We start from the raw sequence: 17,006 nt of genomic DNA on the forward strand, positions 1-17,006 counted from the left end.
CATGATTGCATGATACAAAGTGAAGGCTAGATGTGATAAACCAAGGAAGTAAGTGTAATTATTGACCGTTTACAGGGATATAAAATATAATTATTGAGCAACCAATTTTCCAAGGACTTTGGAGCAAGAAAATACTTAGCTACCACTGATGGCAATTTTTACACCTTTGAAAAAATCTCTAAGAGGAAAACAAGAGCAACCAATAAATAACTCATATCCCAGGCAAGCAGTGCGGACATGATCAAAACAGATTGAACCACATTACCGTTAAGAAAGATGTAGGTACAATAAACAACCACTTAATTCAAGGATTTTACCTCCTGGAGGTTATTGCCTTGTAACTTCAGAATTTGAAGTAGTCCACAACTCTCAATACCTTCAACTTGTGTGAGATGATTGAAAGAACAGTCTAGATGTATGAGAGTAGGTACTTCACAAAGACCTTTTGTGCTAATTAACTGATTATGATCCACAGTTAATTGCTGAAGGCTTTTCAGTGATTCCAAACCACCTGAAAATTAAAAGGTATGATCTGAATTAAGCCATCCTAAAATAAAAAAAGCTAATTTCTACTTACCAAGAACAAAGGTCTCTGTATTATACACAGTAACAATTAGTCTTAGTTATGTGCAAGTTTTAAAAAATTATCTGCATTTGACTCTATCAAAAATACTATGTGTATAGTTCATAAATTTCTGATCCTATTAACTAATAGACCAGTTCAAAAACACTTTAGAACAGAACATTTTTTTAACTGATAAACTGGACTTACTACGCTTGAGTAATTAATAACTGTTCTGAATGTACTTTTCTTTCAAGTAATCTTCACAGGTTTGATGTAATACTTTGTCTCATTTTTACGTTACCCAAAACTTCCATAAGCAAGCTGAGCAAGCTCTGCAGAAGTGAATAAACTCCTGGGAATAAACTAGATTGCAAGACTGAACACCATCTTTCACTATCAGTTATTTAGAATATGGAAAGGAAAAAATAAGGAGAAAAAAAAAGGAGTGAAAGATTAAATTCCAAGGCTAACAGTGCAATTAAAAACAACAGGAAATACAGGATTTCAAATTACAGTAATTTTAAAAGTGGAAAGCATTCAGTCAAAATAACACGATCACATAACACACTGGATATTAAAGAGACAACATCCTGTAGATGAAACAAATATTATGTTATATAACTTAAAAACAGTGTTTAGGTAATAAATATACAGATTTTTGTTCTTTTATTCAGATTCTTTTATTTTAAAAGAAATTAAAGCATACTTATGACATACTATCCTGACTGCAAGATCCAGTTCTTTTCTTATTTTCCATGCTCAGGTAAGAATAAAAAGGGAATTAGCACCATCTAGTGGCCTCAAAACAATTTCCTATCACTGAACATTAAAAATTAATGTTTTCCAAGACTTCCTCACAAGAGCAGTATCTAAATTTTCATAGCACAGCAGTATTGATAAATTTAAAAGTACTGAATTAGCACAGAATGGAACAAGGAGGATAGACTGGACATGGAGTAAAAAAAAAGGAAGGAGTTAATACAGGATCTAGAAATTGCCTATTTGGTGTACTGCACAAATATTGTGGGGTTTTTTTTCTGCGTTTCATCCTCATCACCTGTCATAGATGGAGTGAACATTACTTAGAACAGACACGTCAACACTATAATACAATTGAGACCACAGTCTATTATGAACTATCAAATACAGTCCAAGGAAAAAAAAATATGAAAGAGAGAATAATATAATACAAATGCCTGGTATTTTAATATTCTTCCATACACGTGCAAAATTCAAAATAAGCATGAAAATCTCGTGCACATTTCCAGAAGATATTGTCTGTTTTTCACATGATGCAATCAACAACAGGAATGGAAAAAGCCATTCTGATAAAGAAAGCACATAGTTTCAGAAAAAATTTGTAGAAAACTCTCACTTAAGTAACATGGCAGTTGGCTAAGTAGAGCTCCAGTCTGTTAAGTAGGGACTCTGTCTTAGCTATCAATGCAGTTCCGAAGTAACTTGTAAGCATGACAAAGACAAATGATGCAGGAGGACTAAAAGATGACTGTGAACATGAAGATGAAAAACGTACACACAAACAAAAATAAATAGAATTGAAAGATGTTTGATAAAAATCCTTGATGTGCTTTCTTAAAAACAGTAGGTCCAAAGAAACATTTAAGAGTTGCTAGTTATGCACTTTTATTCTTAGCACGTTAGATTTTAGCCAACGTCCTCAGACAATTTAGGCAAGTTAAGAAAGCATGCTTTCGTGAATCAAGTCAAAATGTTACTTTTTCCTCTAACTTCTTGTGTAAATCATCTTTCAAATGCATAAGCACTGAACTTCAATATACTACTGATTTAACAACTTTGTTTGTGAGCATACATCCTTCAGTGAAAAAGCATAACAGACGTATTTCTTGTATTTTTATTGTTAAAGGGTTTTCTGGTAACTCTCATTTTTCCCCTACTGAAGCTATATTTTAACGAGAGGAAAGAAAAAGAGAAAAAAAATGCATCCAACAATAAGCCATTAAAATGCAAGTATTACAAATATAAACAACACAAACAAAAAGCAACACCATATGCCCTTTGTTAAAGATGGATGAACAAAGCACACTGCATTGTACTGCAGCTGTGGAGGACTGATTCCAAACCAACTTTTGTGAATGTGTACCCAGTCAAATTCATCAGAAACTTAGTAAATGTAACTCCACACTGAATAAAACAGAAAGTACAATAGGATTTTACTCTACATTTTCCATACAAAAATACAGTTCCACACAGTTGCTCCAATCCTAAACATCATTCTTAAAGTAACCTTGCAGACATTTTTATCAAATAAGGTACGCCTGAAAGAATGATCACAAAGACAGCAAGCATTTAATAACAATCTTTTTTTTAATCATTTTTCATTAGCATACTGATATGACTTTATAGCAAACATTGATACTCCAGTATCTTTATTTGTAGATAGTATAAATTCTTCATAAATATGATTATTTTAATTTTGCATATAGTAGAAGAAAAAAAAACCACAACAAAATATCAGTATGAACCCTAAATTTATAGACTGTACTTATCAACATTTTTTTCTTAGATTTCCTATTTCTATTTGCAATACTCTTGCTACTACAGAATTTCACTATCTGTCTTCACATTGCTGCCATTTTGTGCTTTATGGCTGTTTTTTTTTTACACAACAGAAACCATTTTTAATAAAAATCTTTAAGTGATTGTTTCATTCAGCAGCTTAAAACAGTTTTGTTTTCCAGCTGTACACCTAGCTCTCCAGTATACATACTTTAAAAAGAATTAATAATATAAATCAGGGCAAATGAAATGAAAAAATCAAAATCTCCTGTATTTTACTCCTGTTCAGATATCTTTCCAAATATTGCTTTCAGTTTCAGTGTGGAACAAGAATACAGCTAGAAATTTGCCTTTTTAGTCCTCCCTCAAATATTTTGCAATTTATACACAAAACTTATTACTTGCCACATGGAATTTCTTCTTGATAATAAGAAAGTATTATTTTAACAGACAAATTTCTGAAGATTAATTTGTGTTAATATTGTAACCCTCAAGTGATACAGCGATTTCTATTTTAGTGGCCTTTACAAATACCACAATATATCATGTATGAAAACCCAAGCCACTGGAGCCATAGGGAAGCTGTTCAATCTAGGTCTGTTCAACCTGCTACAGTATTTACCTGGGGAAAATTTGTTCCTTTCTTCCTGGAGACCTTATTTTCATGTAACAATCTGGCAATTCTCTGCTGGCTTTTCTCAACTGTTAATGCTGCTTTTGAGGGACCACTAATGGTCTTCCCTCTGTGTATGATTCTAAAACCAAAAAAACCTAGCTTTTCCACTTAAGTACAGCAAGGATGACAATGCTACTCTTTCCAGTTTTTTGTCAGTCGCAAAAGCTCTGGATCCTGATTACTAATATTCTATACAAAATCTATACAACACAAGGCTCACAATACAATTTTTTACGACTTGCCAGAAGCTGAGACACAATACCTGCCCCTTAAGCACTTCACAGTCAGACAGGCAGTGCAATAGGGAGAGAAGCAAATCCTACATGAAAAATTCCCGTCTGGCCAACAGGTATCTCTTGGTCCAAAGTTTTTAAATATTGATGCATCTGTTTTCTGTGGGTATGTGAATGCTACCTGTTTGACTGCATGCTAAGTGGTCCACAGTCTGCCAGACCTAACAAATACTATTTACAAATACTATTTACAAATGCAATTTGTTATAAGAGGTGTTAGCATACTAGATGCACCTAAACAGGTTGCACGACTGCACGTTAAACTTATTTTTTTTCCAGCTTTGGGGCAATCAGCAGCAATGAAGAGCAAGAGAGAGAAGTAAGTATGGAAGATTAGTTTGGAACCAGAACGGGCAGCATTTTAGCAGAAAGGTTATGGTCCACTGTTAGTGTGGTTAGCACACTCAGATAATGACTTATACATAGAAATACTTACTGTCACTAAGCCATACTACAAATAAATGTGAAGTTGAGTTTACAGTTTAAAATAGAGGTGTGTCCTAAATCCATTGCTTCATTCTCCTTGGGCTTAGCTATTGGCTGGCTCTGAATCTAAGGGAAATATAACCTCACATATAAGCAGTACAAATATTCAGTTATTCAAACTGAAATAACTTTTCATTAATTTTCTTACCAATTCGAGTGATTCTATTGTAGGAAAGTTCAAGACTCTGGAGATTTATGCAACCATTCAAGCCACAAACTGATGAAAGATGGTTCTTATTCAGAATCAGAATACAGAGATTTTCCAGATTTTCACAGTCAATTACCTGAATGTTGTTTTCCTGTAACAAAGAAAAACCGGAATATTAAATAGCATCTGCAGTGAATCAGCAGAATTAAATGTAAAAATATAGTAGATTATCACCATCACTTACTTTTACCTTAAAATTCTAGCTAGGAGTAATGGCATCTCTATTTTTTTCCATTAAGAAAATATGTTAATGAATCAGAATCCGCATTTTTGTGTTCAACTGGTATAGAACAAAGATGTAACTCACATTGCTTTCTGGCTCTGAAAACGCCCAGAAGCTGAAACAAAAACTGTAAGGAGAATCTGAGGATACAGGGGCATTTTCCAAATACTTTTCTAGCTTTCCAAATCTTTGCTTCTCAAAGCCTAGGAAATTGAACTGAAAAATCCATAGCAAACACTATATTTTCTAGATATTAATGAAGACAGTGTTAACTTTGAAGGAATTTTATTTACTAAAAATGAAAATCTGCATTTAAAGGCCTTCTGGTTACTAACGTTAACAGTTCTTAGCTAATACTCTTTCTCCATAAGTTCTTGCTCTTTTAACGTCTCTCTCCTCTGGCTGTTTTAATAATGCTTTGTCTGATTTTCATTTCACTATTCGCTGCCCTTGATGTTCATTTTTGCTTATCCACCAGCAGATACCCAAGAAAACAGAACAAAAATTAAATTCCTTGCCTTTGCAACCAACAGATTAAGCCAAAAAGTCTAATTCCTGTTCCCACCAAGATTTAGGTGCTAGCTTCGGCTGCTGGCAAAGATGCACTAATGCCTCCTTTGGAATTATAACACTGATTCCTCACAAAAGAGGCTGTTTCTGCATTAAGACTGCATGGAAGACAACAGCCTAATCAGCCAGTATAGTCAAAGTGTTATTATTATCATCAGTGTGTATTATTAAAGTATGAGTAAAGCATAAATAGAAGTAAATCTTCTAAAAGTCTCCTCCTTCATCAAAGTATTCTGATGTATTCCAGTGAGACAATCCTGTATATTTTTTAGGGTATAAAATTTCATAATAAAATAAAAATAAAACAAAAAGCAACAGCAACAACAACAACAAAAAGTTCCATACACGACATTATTTGATCTAGAATTTTTTGCATATAAATACCAGACTTAGAAAGACTCTCAGCTTAGATATGCATATTATGCTCTCATATTGCTATTGTGCTTTCATAGATTGATGTACCAAAAATTAATGAATCACAGAAATTACATTCTGAATTGATGTCAACTGAGAAAAGTAAAGAAAAAAATATATTGGAAAGAACAGATGTTACTTACTCACAAGTCTACTATGAATAATGAGGGCACACCAACTTTTTTATGAGTGAGTGTTGTTAAGCAACATGAAAAAGAATTGAAGAGTTGTTTCATGTAAATTAAATTCCAGAAATAAGATGCACCATACAGAAAAATGTTTTGTATCATCATTAAAAGTTAAATTTAGAAGATCTTGTTGGATAATGTGCAGTAACAAGTACCCAGAGATTACGTATCTAGTGTAACATGCCATATTATTCCTGGAGCATTTATGTGAGTAATTTTCACTAATATCCAGGGTTTGCATTTCAAAGTACCTACTCCTGCCTAAGCTGAACACCTGCTATGGTGAACAGTACCTACCTATCCATTTGTGACCTCAGATAGACTAAGGTAATGAATATTTCACCAATCAAGTGACAGTAATTATAATTACTATATATACTAGTATATAATACTAGGATGATACTACCACTTTTCTTAGCATAGTTTGATTCATTTGTGGGACGCTGTTTTAGTGCAATGCAAATTGCTATGTACAATGCAAATCTGCTTCTGTAACTCAGTTTACAGAAGGAGTAAAGTACAGGGGAGTACTTTACTGATACTCTTATGCTTTTTTCAAAGCACTAAAATCTACATGCTGTCCAGGGTGGCAGTAGGAGCAAACCACACACTCTGAACCTCTCAAAAATCTTTTCCAATCTAAATGGTACTACATTTCTATGACTCTACATTCATTTGGATGCAACTGCACAACCACCTGAACAGCAACACTGACAGCTTTCACCCAGTTACGGTAAAGAATCAAATATACTTAGTACCTCCATGTTGATATACTTCAGGTCTTTGCAGCTACTTAGCCCTTCCAGTGCAACTAATCCACAGCGTCTCAGAGTCAAAACTTGTAGATTTGAACACTCTGACAGTGTCGAAAGGCTACAAGCTGGCAAATCTTCAAGTGTAAGTATTGTGATCTACATGATAATTAATGTGATAAAGAAGATTAACTGTTACTATATTGAACATTTATTATAGAACGTCACATTCTGGTTATTTTCTCTAGATAGAGACAAAACTGCATTTTATTGACACTTTAGAGAATGTAAACAACAAATATGTTAATCTTTTCACATTTATAGATCTGATCTATTAAATGGGAAAAAAATAAAAAGACAGTTTGATTTCAACGTTCACTTTAAAACAAATAAAACTGATGCTGTACTAATGATACTGAATTGGAATGGAAGATTAAAACTTAAAAAAAATATATTAACAGCATCAATTATTTCCCATCATGCTGTCATGAGTGCATGTGAACAGATGGAAATAGTTCATACTGAAGGAGTATGTAGTCCAGTATGTCACCTCAGAGGGATACAAAGATGAGAGCATAGAGAAAGCAGACAGTGATACTCCATAACTGCTGGGAACCAAGGTGTTCTTTATGGCAAAACAACACTTGGTCAATTATAAGTTGATCATCAATTATGTCTTGATTCTGGTAGAAGCTAGTCTTTTTCAAAAGACAAAACAGATGTGGAAGGAGCTTAAATGCAGAGCTATATACAAAAGGAAAGCCATTTTAATTTAGCTGAAAATAGAAGCTAAGACCTCCTACCTTCTATAATTTAAAGATACTATATATGAAGACACATCACTCTGCTCCAAAACGATCAACAGGAATTCAAACATAATTCTCATTGGCCTTATTTACCATTTGTGCAGAGGAACAATTCCCACTGAAATCTATATCCTTCCCAATGATAATTTTCTCCCCCAAAATAGCACTTCAATTCCAAAATAGCATTCTGCTTTAAAAAACACAACTAACAAAGTAAAAACACAAACATAAAAACCTGACAACCAACTAACCAACCAACCAAAAAAAGAAGAACAAAAAATCACCAAAAAACCCCCAAAAAACAGTGATAGTTCAGCTTCCAATTTCATTCTAAATCTGCCTAGTTACCTGCTGCAGAGTACTCCAAGGACCACTATGAATTATCTTCTGTGTACTTAATGGAGGCATCTTGTTAACAGAAGTTTTCCTTAATCGTTTTTTAATATTTGGTATCTTTCTTTGGTTTTCTTCGTATATTTTAGACCAAGATTTACACGTGCTCATCCAATTCATTCTCTTTTTTTCAATATCATTGGGAAGAATTAATCTATTGGAACACTGAAATACCTCTTGAACTGTGTCCCAGTTCTTTATGACTTCCTCATTAGCATCCTCCATTAGAAATACAGTTTTCTTTATTGTTTCAGACAGAGAAAATTGATCTTGGTCATCTGTATTAGTAGCATTTGACTGGCCGCTGCATGTATTATCTGACTTATTTTCTACCATGTAATTTGCTCCAAAACCAACAGATTCATCCTTCAAAGTGTGAATACCCGAAGATTCTTTATTAAATTCTTTTGTTTGTGAGTAATTTTCTTCCACATATGTTACCAAATTAATACATGTGTTTTCATTATTCACTCGAGAAGAGTCCTCCTTCTCAGAGATTAGCATAGTCCTTGTTGGTGTCAATTTTCTTTCCGTTGAAATCATCCCACTGTTTGTTTCACCCATCATTTCAGTCTGCTCTTCCTTTTGTTCCTCTACTTGCTTATTTAGTTCCCTTTTCTCATCTCTTGATACATCCATATTTTCTGTCAATTTATCCTCTTTTATGTTTTCTTTGTTATTTTCCCCGTTTTCAGTTATCGTAACTTTAACTATTTTTTCTCTTAATTTTCTCTGTTCTTCTCTTATTTGCAGCTGTTTTTCTCTTTCCAGTCTCAGACTTGCTTTCTTTTTCTCATATTCCTTACGTCTCCCTACCTGTTCCAAATACTTCTGTCTTTCAAGCTCTTCTTGTCTCTTTTTCTCTTCTTTTCTGTTTTGTATTCTTTCTTCCCTTCGCCTCCTCATTTGTTCCTCTCTTACTTTCATTTCTCTCTCAATTTCTTCTTGTATTTTCTTTTTCTTTTTTATTTCATCTTTCCTCTGTTTTAAGATGGGAGCATACTCTTTATGAACTAAATAGGCTCTAAATCTAGCTTGAATTTTCACAGCTGCTGTATTCTGTTGTTCTGTCAGGTGTTTATTTTCTTTTGCTTTCTGCTCTTCAAATGCCCTTTTCTCCTGTTCTATTTGCAGATGTAGCTTCATGATTAATTCCTAGGTCAAAATAACAATTATGATAGACTTCAGCCACTTTTAAAATAGGGCAAGTGTTGGCACGAGTTTACTATTAATAGACAGCAATTGGTATATTAACTGTTATATAATAACATACATTCTCTAATATGACAGCAATCTCATAGTCTTTTAAGAAAAACTCATTGTACAACTTTACCTCATGTTGCATCATTTTGTCTCTCCAAGCTTTCTTTTCCTTCAGTAACTCATCTTCCATCACAGTTTGTTGTTTCTGCACAATAAATCAACTTAAATGGTTATTGTACAAAACCTATTGTACAAAACAACCTCTCCTTCAACTCCTCCATCTTGACTTTAAAATTACCCACTTTGGTGAATGAATGCCTGCATTCAAATGAGAAACTCAGGTGTGTGAGTAACAAAATAAACAATTTGGCATTCAAATTAATGCAGATTTGGTCAAGTACTGAAAGATGTGTACCTTCAGAGAGTTACCATCCCAGTATTTGGTCCAAACAACTGCCACTCTCCTCTGCACTACTGCACTTCAAATTCTGTATTATCGAAAATGAAAGCTATGCATATGCAAACACTATTCAAAGAAGAGGTATATTATAGCAGCAACATATCATAAATGAAAGTTCTGAAAGTAGCATAAACATCAACTTTGTGCTGGTATGCTTCTGATAATCCTACAATCTTTAAAACAGGAATTTTTTTCAGTGAAGCTGAAAGAAAGTTTTTAACTGAACTTGTTTGCCAGGGGAAGAAAAAAGTAAAGTCTGTGTCTAGAATTACATCTGATTGACAATTAACAGAGAATAATTATGTAAAAAAACATTAAAACACACTGGCCACTTCTTGTTTGTGAGTAATTTAGTACAACAACACTGATTTCCAGTACTGGTATAGTATTGTAAAAATTCTGTATAGGCAAAGTCAAAAGAATAACTTGTCATTCAACATAGATTCACTGTCAGTCAATGCAATAAAAAAGTTATCTCAATAGATAGTTCTTAAATATGTCTTACGTGTCCGTTTAGTATCAGAAAGCTAGGTAGAGTGCAGGATGATCATAAAATCTGGGACAGCACTTTTTCATATTTGATCTTGAATTCAATTAATCTAGGTGGCAAAACCATTATCTAAGTATCATTAATCACCTTGTGCAGAAGCTCTAACTCCATTCTTTCAGCCTCAAATTTCTCCAGATGCTGCACCCTTCTGGCATGGTTTTCTTCATTCTGTTTTTCCTGTGCTTCTCTCTCAGCTTTCCACTTTTTCCTCTTGTCATCTTCAATCTCACTTTGTCTTTTTTCCCACTGCTCAAATTCTTGTCTACATTTTTCTTCTACTTCATGATAAGTAAGGCTTATGTTCATTTCAACATCAGCTACAAATTTGTAATTAAGCAAAAAAACCTTTTATTTGATTTAATAATAAGCTTTGGAGGACATGGTCTTAATGCATTGATAAACAAATACAACTCAAAGGATTCTGTGCTGATAAAGCCAGAAATATATATTCCCAACGAAATCAGAGCTACAATGAGCACTTTCTTTGAATGATTTATACTGTACCACATGAACTATTATGAACACTTATTATTGCAACCTCTGATGATGCCACAGCAATACCTACTCTACAGTGTGTGTGCCAGGATTACACTTTGTGTTCCAGATAAATGCCTTCTCTGGCTATTAGCAGGGGTCTTCATGTCTGATGTATTCCACTTGAAAACATGTAATAGCTGGGGCAAATGGACATGATCCAAATTTATGTGAGTATAAAAAATAGAACAAGTTGTGGCTAAAGAATAAACATCACAGAATCACAGAATTGAATCACAGAATTGTAGGGGTTGGAAGGGACCTCCAGAGATCATCGAGTCCAACCCCCAACATCATTTTACTGACTCCAGTCTGGCTTCCACTTGCGGGCTGTTTTTGTTTTTGTTTTTGTTTTTTTAAAGTTACTGAAGTCTTTCTAGGGTAATATTTTCTGAAATAAATTTCTATCGAGACATTGAAGGTAATGATAATTCTGTGATTCCAAAATTAGATAAACCACATGCAGTCCATGAAGGCTACTGCAGGTTGCAATGTGGGTTTGTTTTTTTTTAAAAATTTTTTTTTACACAGAGTATTATGATTCTTATGAAAACAGAGAAGTAGAAAGTAGTAACCAACATAAGCAAATGAATAATGCATTTGCTTACCTGTAAGAAAGAGGTCATCAGTGACTACTTCACTGATGGACTGATTATTATAACTAGGAGTTGTAGGAACTTTCGAGTCTTCGTTTTCAATTTCAAATAGTACCTAACATAGTTTAGATTAAGAAACAAGAAACAAAAATTAAAAGCAGAACATTATACAAATCTCCCAGAAAAAGTATAATGTTTTTCATCTTACAATGAAACTCACTGCTGACTGCTATCCTTAGAACACTGAATAATGCAAATAGGTCAGTCACAAAGATATTTTCTAGAATAAGAAATATTACCATAATTCCCCTTAAAAAACAGTACTTCTGTGTTATTTATTTACTTAAGTGTATTTTGCATTTTTAACTTGGAAAAATAAACTCTTTGTACTGGGGGTTGTTTTTGCTCTACTTTCTATGGAAGCACTACTATTATGCATCCAAACTGTTATGGAGATAGTCAAAGAATGAGTCGCTTGTACATTTTTAAGCAGCCTATTTGAAAACAGTGCGATGAACACCAAGATTTGCTGTATTTCATTCATTTTTTCAATGTCAAGAATTAATCTATTCCTGCTTATTTACTACCTGTTCATCACATGCTTGGGATACAGATTAAGTTCTAAATTCACAGAAGGTAATTTTGCTATTTTAAATAATGGTCTTCAGAGAATAAAAATTCATGTTTGCAAAAGTGCTCACTAATAAAAAACAGGTGACAAACAAAAAGTGATTAAATTCAATACGGGATGGTGTTTGTATAAAATTTTCAGCAAAGTATTCTCTCATATCTCATTAAAATATAAAAGAACCAAGGTTCATGACTCTTGATTTGTCCTTGAGAGCTACTGGCATTAACATCCTTCTAATCATCATAGAAAGAGTAAGATTAAAGTGTCAGAAGTGTTACAATACTATTGAGATATTATTCTTGGAATAAAGAAGAAATGATTATTCAGTTTTGGTTTTGTTAATTGCTGTGTTGAACATCTGAAGGACTGATAAAGAGAACTGAATCCAAATTTTAAATTATAAATATGGTGCATATCTGTTGAGTCCCATTTCTAAAGAACAACCAACAAATGCAACTTAACACCATATGGATAGCCTAACAGAAATAAAACTGAATATATCTATATGTCTCATTAGGAAGCTATCTAAACAAGTGTAAATTATTTACTATACTGAATAGAATTTTGTTCACTATATACATCATTTAAATAGTAAATACCTTTTTTTTAAATTGTTCTGGATCTTCATTATACTCAGAAGCCAGTTCTGCCGAGTTATCTGAAGCATAGCAAGGAATTACTTCATGAATATTACCTAAAGAAGAAAGATATAATTTATTACACAGAGAGAAAATCCAGTAGCAGTACCCAGTTCTGCCCTATACTACCTACTATTTTTTTTAATATTTCAAAAAGTAAAGCATTTTTTCTTTCAATTTTGTTCTCCAAAAATAATTAAAAACAAAACAAAAAAACAACAACCAAAATGGAACACACCCAATGATGCTATAAGAGCCCAATGAGAGCAAACTGCATTTGTGAAAGAGTTCCACAGTATAAAATAGTTGAACATATGCAGCATAGAAACATTTAGTAGAACTTGTGACAAACAAGTCAAAAACTGACATAGAACTACAAAAGTAACAACAATAACAAAAGACTGCTTATTATAAATAGGATAAATGCATAAATATTATAAAATTATTATAAATAGGATAAATGTAAAGTAACCTTCCCCATATATCAAAATGTAAAGACAATATTGAACTTTTGCTCCCAAACAACTACATCAAATGTATGTGAAGACCACAGTCTTCACATTTGAATCTTTGAATAACTAAAATAGAACAGAGAATTCGAGAATTACAAGCCTGGCTTCAGACACACAACTGGCACAGAAAGGCTGCTCCCAACCACAAGGTCATTTCATTTAATGCTAGTTTGGATAACTCTGCAGACTTTAAACATCCTATGGGTCTCAATTGTATCTGCACTCTTAACTTTAGCTGGTAGTGACCTCATCTCATATCACATTCTCATGAAGAACCTGTCCTAGGTTCTGTTTCAGAAAATGATTCTGTAACTTGAGTTGAGTTTACTTTAGCATGAGATGAACTTTTAGGACAAAAAAAAAAAATCAAACAAAACTTAATCTGAGAATACAGCATTGCATAATTTTATTCTCAGAGACTCAGTGTGCTTTCAGAAGCTGATGCAATAGGTTTTACTGCTTGCTGTACTTAAAAGTTTGCACTGTTTTATTGATGATTGTTAGTGACAATATGAGTTGCATAAATATGCTAACTGCGATCCCTGCTTACTTGTAGTTTCTTCATCTTCTTGCAGTATAACTTTCTCAGCATCCTGATTTCTGCTTTTTATGAAATTTAAATAGGAGAGAACTGAATCTGGCAGATCATCTGAAATCTAGAAAAATAAGACAGTTCATGTAAATTCTTCACTTTCATCTCACTGGTACAGCTAAAGGTAAATGCTTAATATGCAAGAATACTGATTCAATTAGGATTCATCCATAAAACACCAATGGAAATTTAGTAGCACTTGCTACCAAAATTATTCACAGTTTTTGTGCTGGGAATTCTCACTGTTCCCACTGTCTTATCATCCACTGAACAATTAATAATTATCATTCTTACACTTTAATTAAATTTTACATTTATTAAATTACACATTTTAGTAGCTTATCCTCTGAAAACTTCAGAAATGCTTTAATTAATATTTCCTTTTGTAACTGTCATAGATAAAGAAATTAAGAGTTGAGACAAAAATTAAAAAATTTAAAAAACCCAAAAAAACTAAAACATACAATGCACAGAATCTTTTCCATAAGGATGTTACAACTCCTTCAGAAGCAAAATTAATTTTAATTTTGGTGCAATAAACATTTAAGGTATCTGATGCTTCAACTTATTCTCCCATATAGACATTTCCTACTCAAAATATCATCTTCTCAAAGATTAGGCAAAATGGTCTGCCTTTTCTAGATGTGTAAATTGTTGTAAAGAGTGCTGGCATTTTAACATGTGAGCGCATAAACAATCACCATTGATGGTCAATCACCATAGACCTTGGTCAACCACTGTTTGTATCAAATTTATATGATTAATGGTCTCGTATGACCAACTACACTAATATCCTATAGATATGAGATCATCTACTTGAATATCCTATAGATCCCGTACAACTTTTAATCACAGGTAAAAGCAGGATGAGCCATCTGAACACTTACTGACTCGGTGTCACTCACAGATTCCTCTGGTACCACTGTGTCAGGTTCATCTGCTTCGAAGGAAGAAACACTGATTCTACTTAATTCACTTTCTATTTCTTTTTCAATTCTTTCGATATCTTCTGACATTCTACTTTCTGTAGAGTCATACCTGCTTTCAAAGCTACACAAAGAAAATATTACCTATCACTCCCACGTCAGCCAAAAGGAGTGTGCTCATTTAGTGTGAGCTAAATATATAAATACTGAACAGCTGGCTTTACATTTCAGAAGGAGCAGCAGAAGTTTGCTCTAAACACTTCAGACTACAGAAGAAGCAAGCAACAGGTAGAAAAATGTTTACCTATCTCCTCACACAATCCAGGGACAGAGAAACAGCTCACAGCCGCTCCTTCGCAGGGAGAGAGCACCCTCGTTCCCTCCCGTCTTTCCTCTCGGAGCAAGGCATGGGGTACGTTGATAAAAACCACTCCTTCCAGAGGGCGCCGCGGAAGGGCATCTCCCTGCGGCTGCACTCTGCGCGCTGGGGGATGCAGCCCACCCCCTCCGGGTATTAGCTCCAAGCTCCGAGCAGCTACTCACCTCTCCTACTGGCCGCAGAGAAGAACGGACAGCCCCTCCGCCTCGAAACTCCCCGTCCACTAACCGCTGTCGGGTAGTCCCCGGGAACGGAGGGCGAGCCTCCACCGCGTCGAGAGCGTCACCATGGCAACGGGACGCTCAGGCGGCGGGCTGGAGGGCGCGCCTCGCGGCGGGGGGGTGGTGCCTATTGGAAGGGTAATGGCAAGGGCTGGAAATTAGCCTGTCCCAGCATGGAAGGAGTTCGCGTCATTCAGTCGGGCAGAAGTAATTAGGGAGACAGGGAGAGTGCGGATGGTGTAGGTTTAACGTAAGGTGATTCCTGAAGACCTGACGAGGAGTGCAGGGATGCCTATAGCCTGACAGTGAGAGCTGGCAGGTGGAGACAGGCAGGGTTTGCATGGAAAATGTTCTTGTTTTTGTTTGTTTGTTTTGTTTATTTTTGGAGGGGTTGGGTTTTTTTTGTTTGTTTCGTTTGCTTGTTTGTTTTTGTTTTGTTTTGTTTTGTTTTTGTCTCCCAGCATCTTTAAAATAGACTGTAAGACATATGCTGATTAAGCTTGAGATACTGGACTCAAGGGCAACTGCTTTGCATTTTCTTGCAGATGTTACCAATCAGTAAGACGCTCAAATCTTAATAGTATGAAAACATGTCCATTTGAAACCCACAATCTAACTTTTTGCAGGGTCATGCAGCCAGCGAACGTCTCAGTATGGTTGTGTTACAATGTTCAAGCACTGAGCTGAATTCAGGCTTTGGTACAAATTTTTTAATGCGAAATAAACTGTCGTCATGGTGATGGAATCACAAGACACTGTGTCTGCATTCAGCAAACAGCTTTGCCAGGAAAAAAGAACTGTCTGTCCGCCTGCCTTCTGTAACCAGGAAGTAAGGGGTGGTCAACAGAAACGTAAACGTGTGGTTAAGATGCACATCAGGAAAAAACATCATTATAAGATTGTATTCTCTCAGGTAAGACAGAAATACTCAGAGCAGCTAAAGATTTTCTTGTTGCCGTTAAATGTAAAATGAATGTTGTTTTGTAAAGACAATATTTTCCACATAAGTGATTAAAGAGAAATTGAATCACTGTTAAAATGCTTCAAAACAAAGCATTGCAACTATATAATTATTAGAGTAACCTGTTCTATAGGTATCCCTGCCTATACTAGAGGGTTTGAGACTAGATGATCTTAAGGGTCTCTTCCAACCCAAACGATTCTATGATTACAACAAAATCATTTTTGATGCCAGAGTTCAAGTGAAATTTGCAACCGTTTAAGGCCTTTTTTTTTGTTGTTGTTCTTTTAAATAAAAACAATACATAAAATCAGTGGTTTAATACATTCCAGCTTTGACAATTCTGATGAAATTCAATTGCTCTTAAAAGCAGTGGATCTTCTCCAGGGAAAGTGCAAAAGCATTTATCTAATTTATCTGGTAAGAGTTTTGAAGTTTACACAATGCATTATAGACTATAGACCCAAGTCCATTTCAGAGCTCATTTGAGAAGGATTTAGCTTTCTTCATTCTGCAATTCAGCAATTATATTTTTATAATTCAGATAACAGGAGTATAAGAAATAAAAAACTGGTGTTTGCTGAATCTTTTCATCAGTAAATTTGATACGTATGTAACATGCATTTTTGTGTGTAAAATAAGTTCTTATTAATGCAAGATAGATTTTGATCATAAATGCTTCATCTTTATC

At 34.4% G+C, this 17,006-nt stretch overlaps 1 protein-coding gene across 1 annotated transcript in view; it reads right to left on the bottom strand.

Annotated features, from left to right (window-relative positions):
• The window catches only part of LRRIQ1 (leucine rich repeats and IQ motif containing 1), a gene marked incomplete at both ends in the record, with an annotated part of 96,926 nt that extends 82,082 nt beyond the window's left edge, over positions 1-14,844 (bottom strand). The window contains 10 exons of the mRNA XM_079548931.1: positions 318-511; positions 4,707-4,857; positions 6,920-7,072; positions 8,068-9,267; positions 9,446-9,520; positions 10,413-10,642; positions 11,468-11,570; positions 12,686-12,780; positions 13,787-13,892; positions 14,716-14,844. Coding sequence (XP_079405057.1) covers positions 318-511; positions 4,707-4,857; positions 6,920-7,072; positions 8,068-9,267; positions 9,446-9,520; positions 10,413-10,642; positions 11,468-11,570; positions 12,686-12,780; positions 13,787-13,892; positions 14,716-14,844 — 2,436 coding nt within the window. The remainder of the gene's footprint in view (positions 1-317; positions 512-4,706; positions 4,858-6,919; positions 7,073-8,067; positions 9,268-9,445; positions 9,521-10,412; positions 10,643-11,467; positions 11,571-12,685; positions 12,781-13,786; positions 13,893-14,715) is intronic.
• Positions 14,845-17,006: the final 2,162 nt, after the last annotated feature.

Source organism: Tetrao urogallus (genome assembly GCF_951394365.1).
Source record: "Tetrao urogallus genome assembly, chromosome: 1".
Classification (NCBI taxonomy): domain Eukaryota; kingdom Metazoa; phylum Chordata; class Aves; order Galliformes; family Phasianidae; genus Tetrao; species Tetrao urogallus.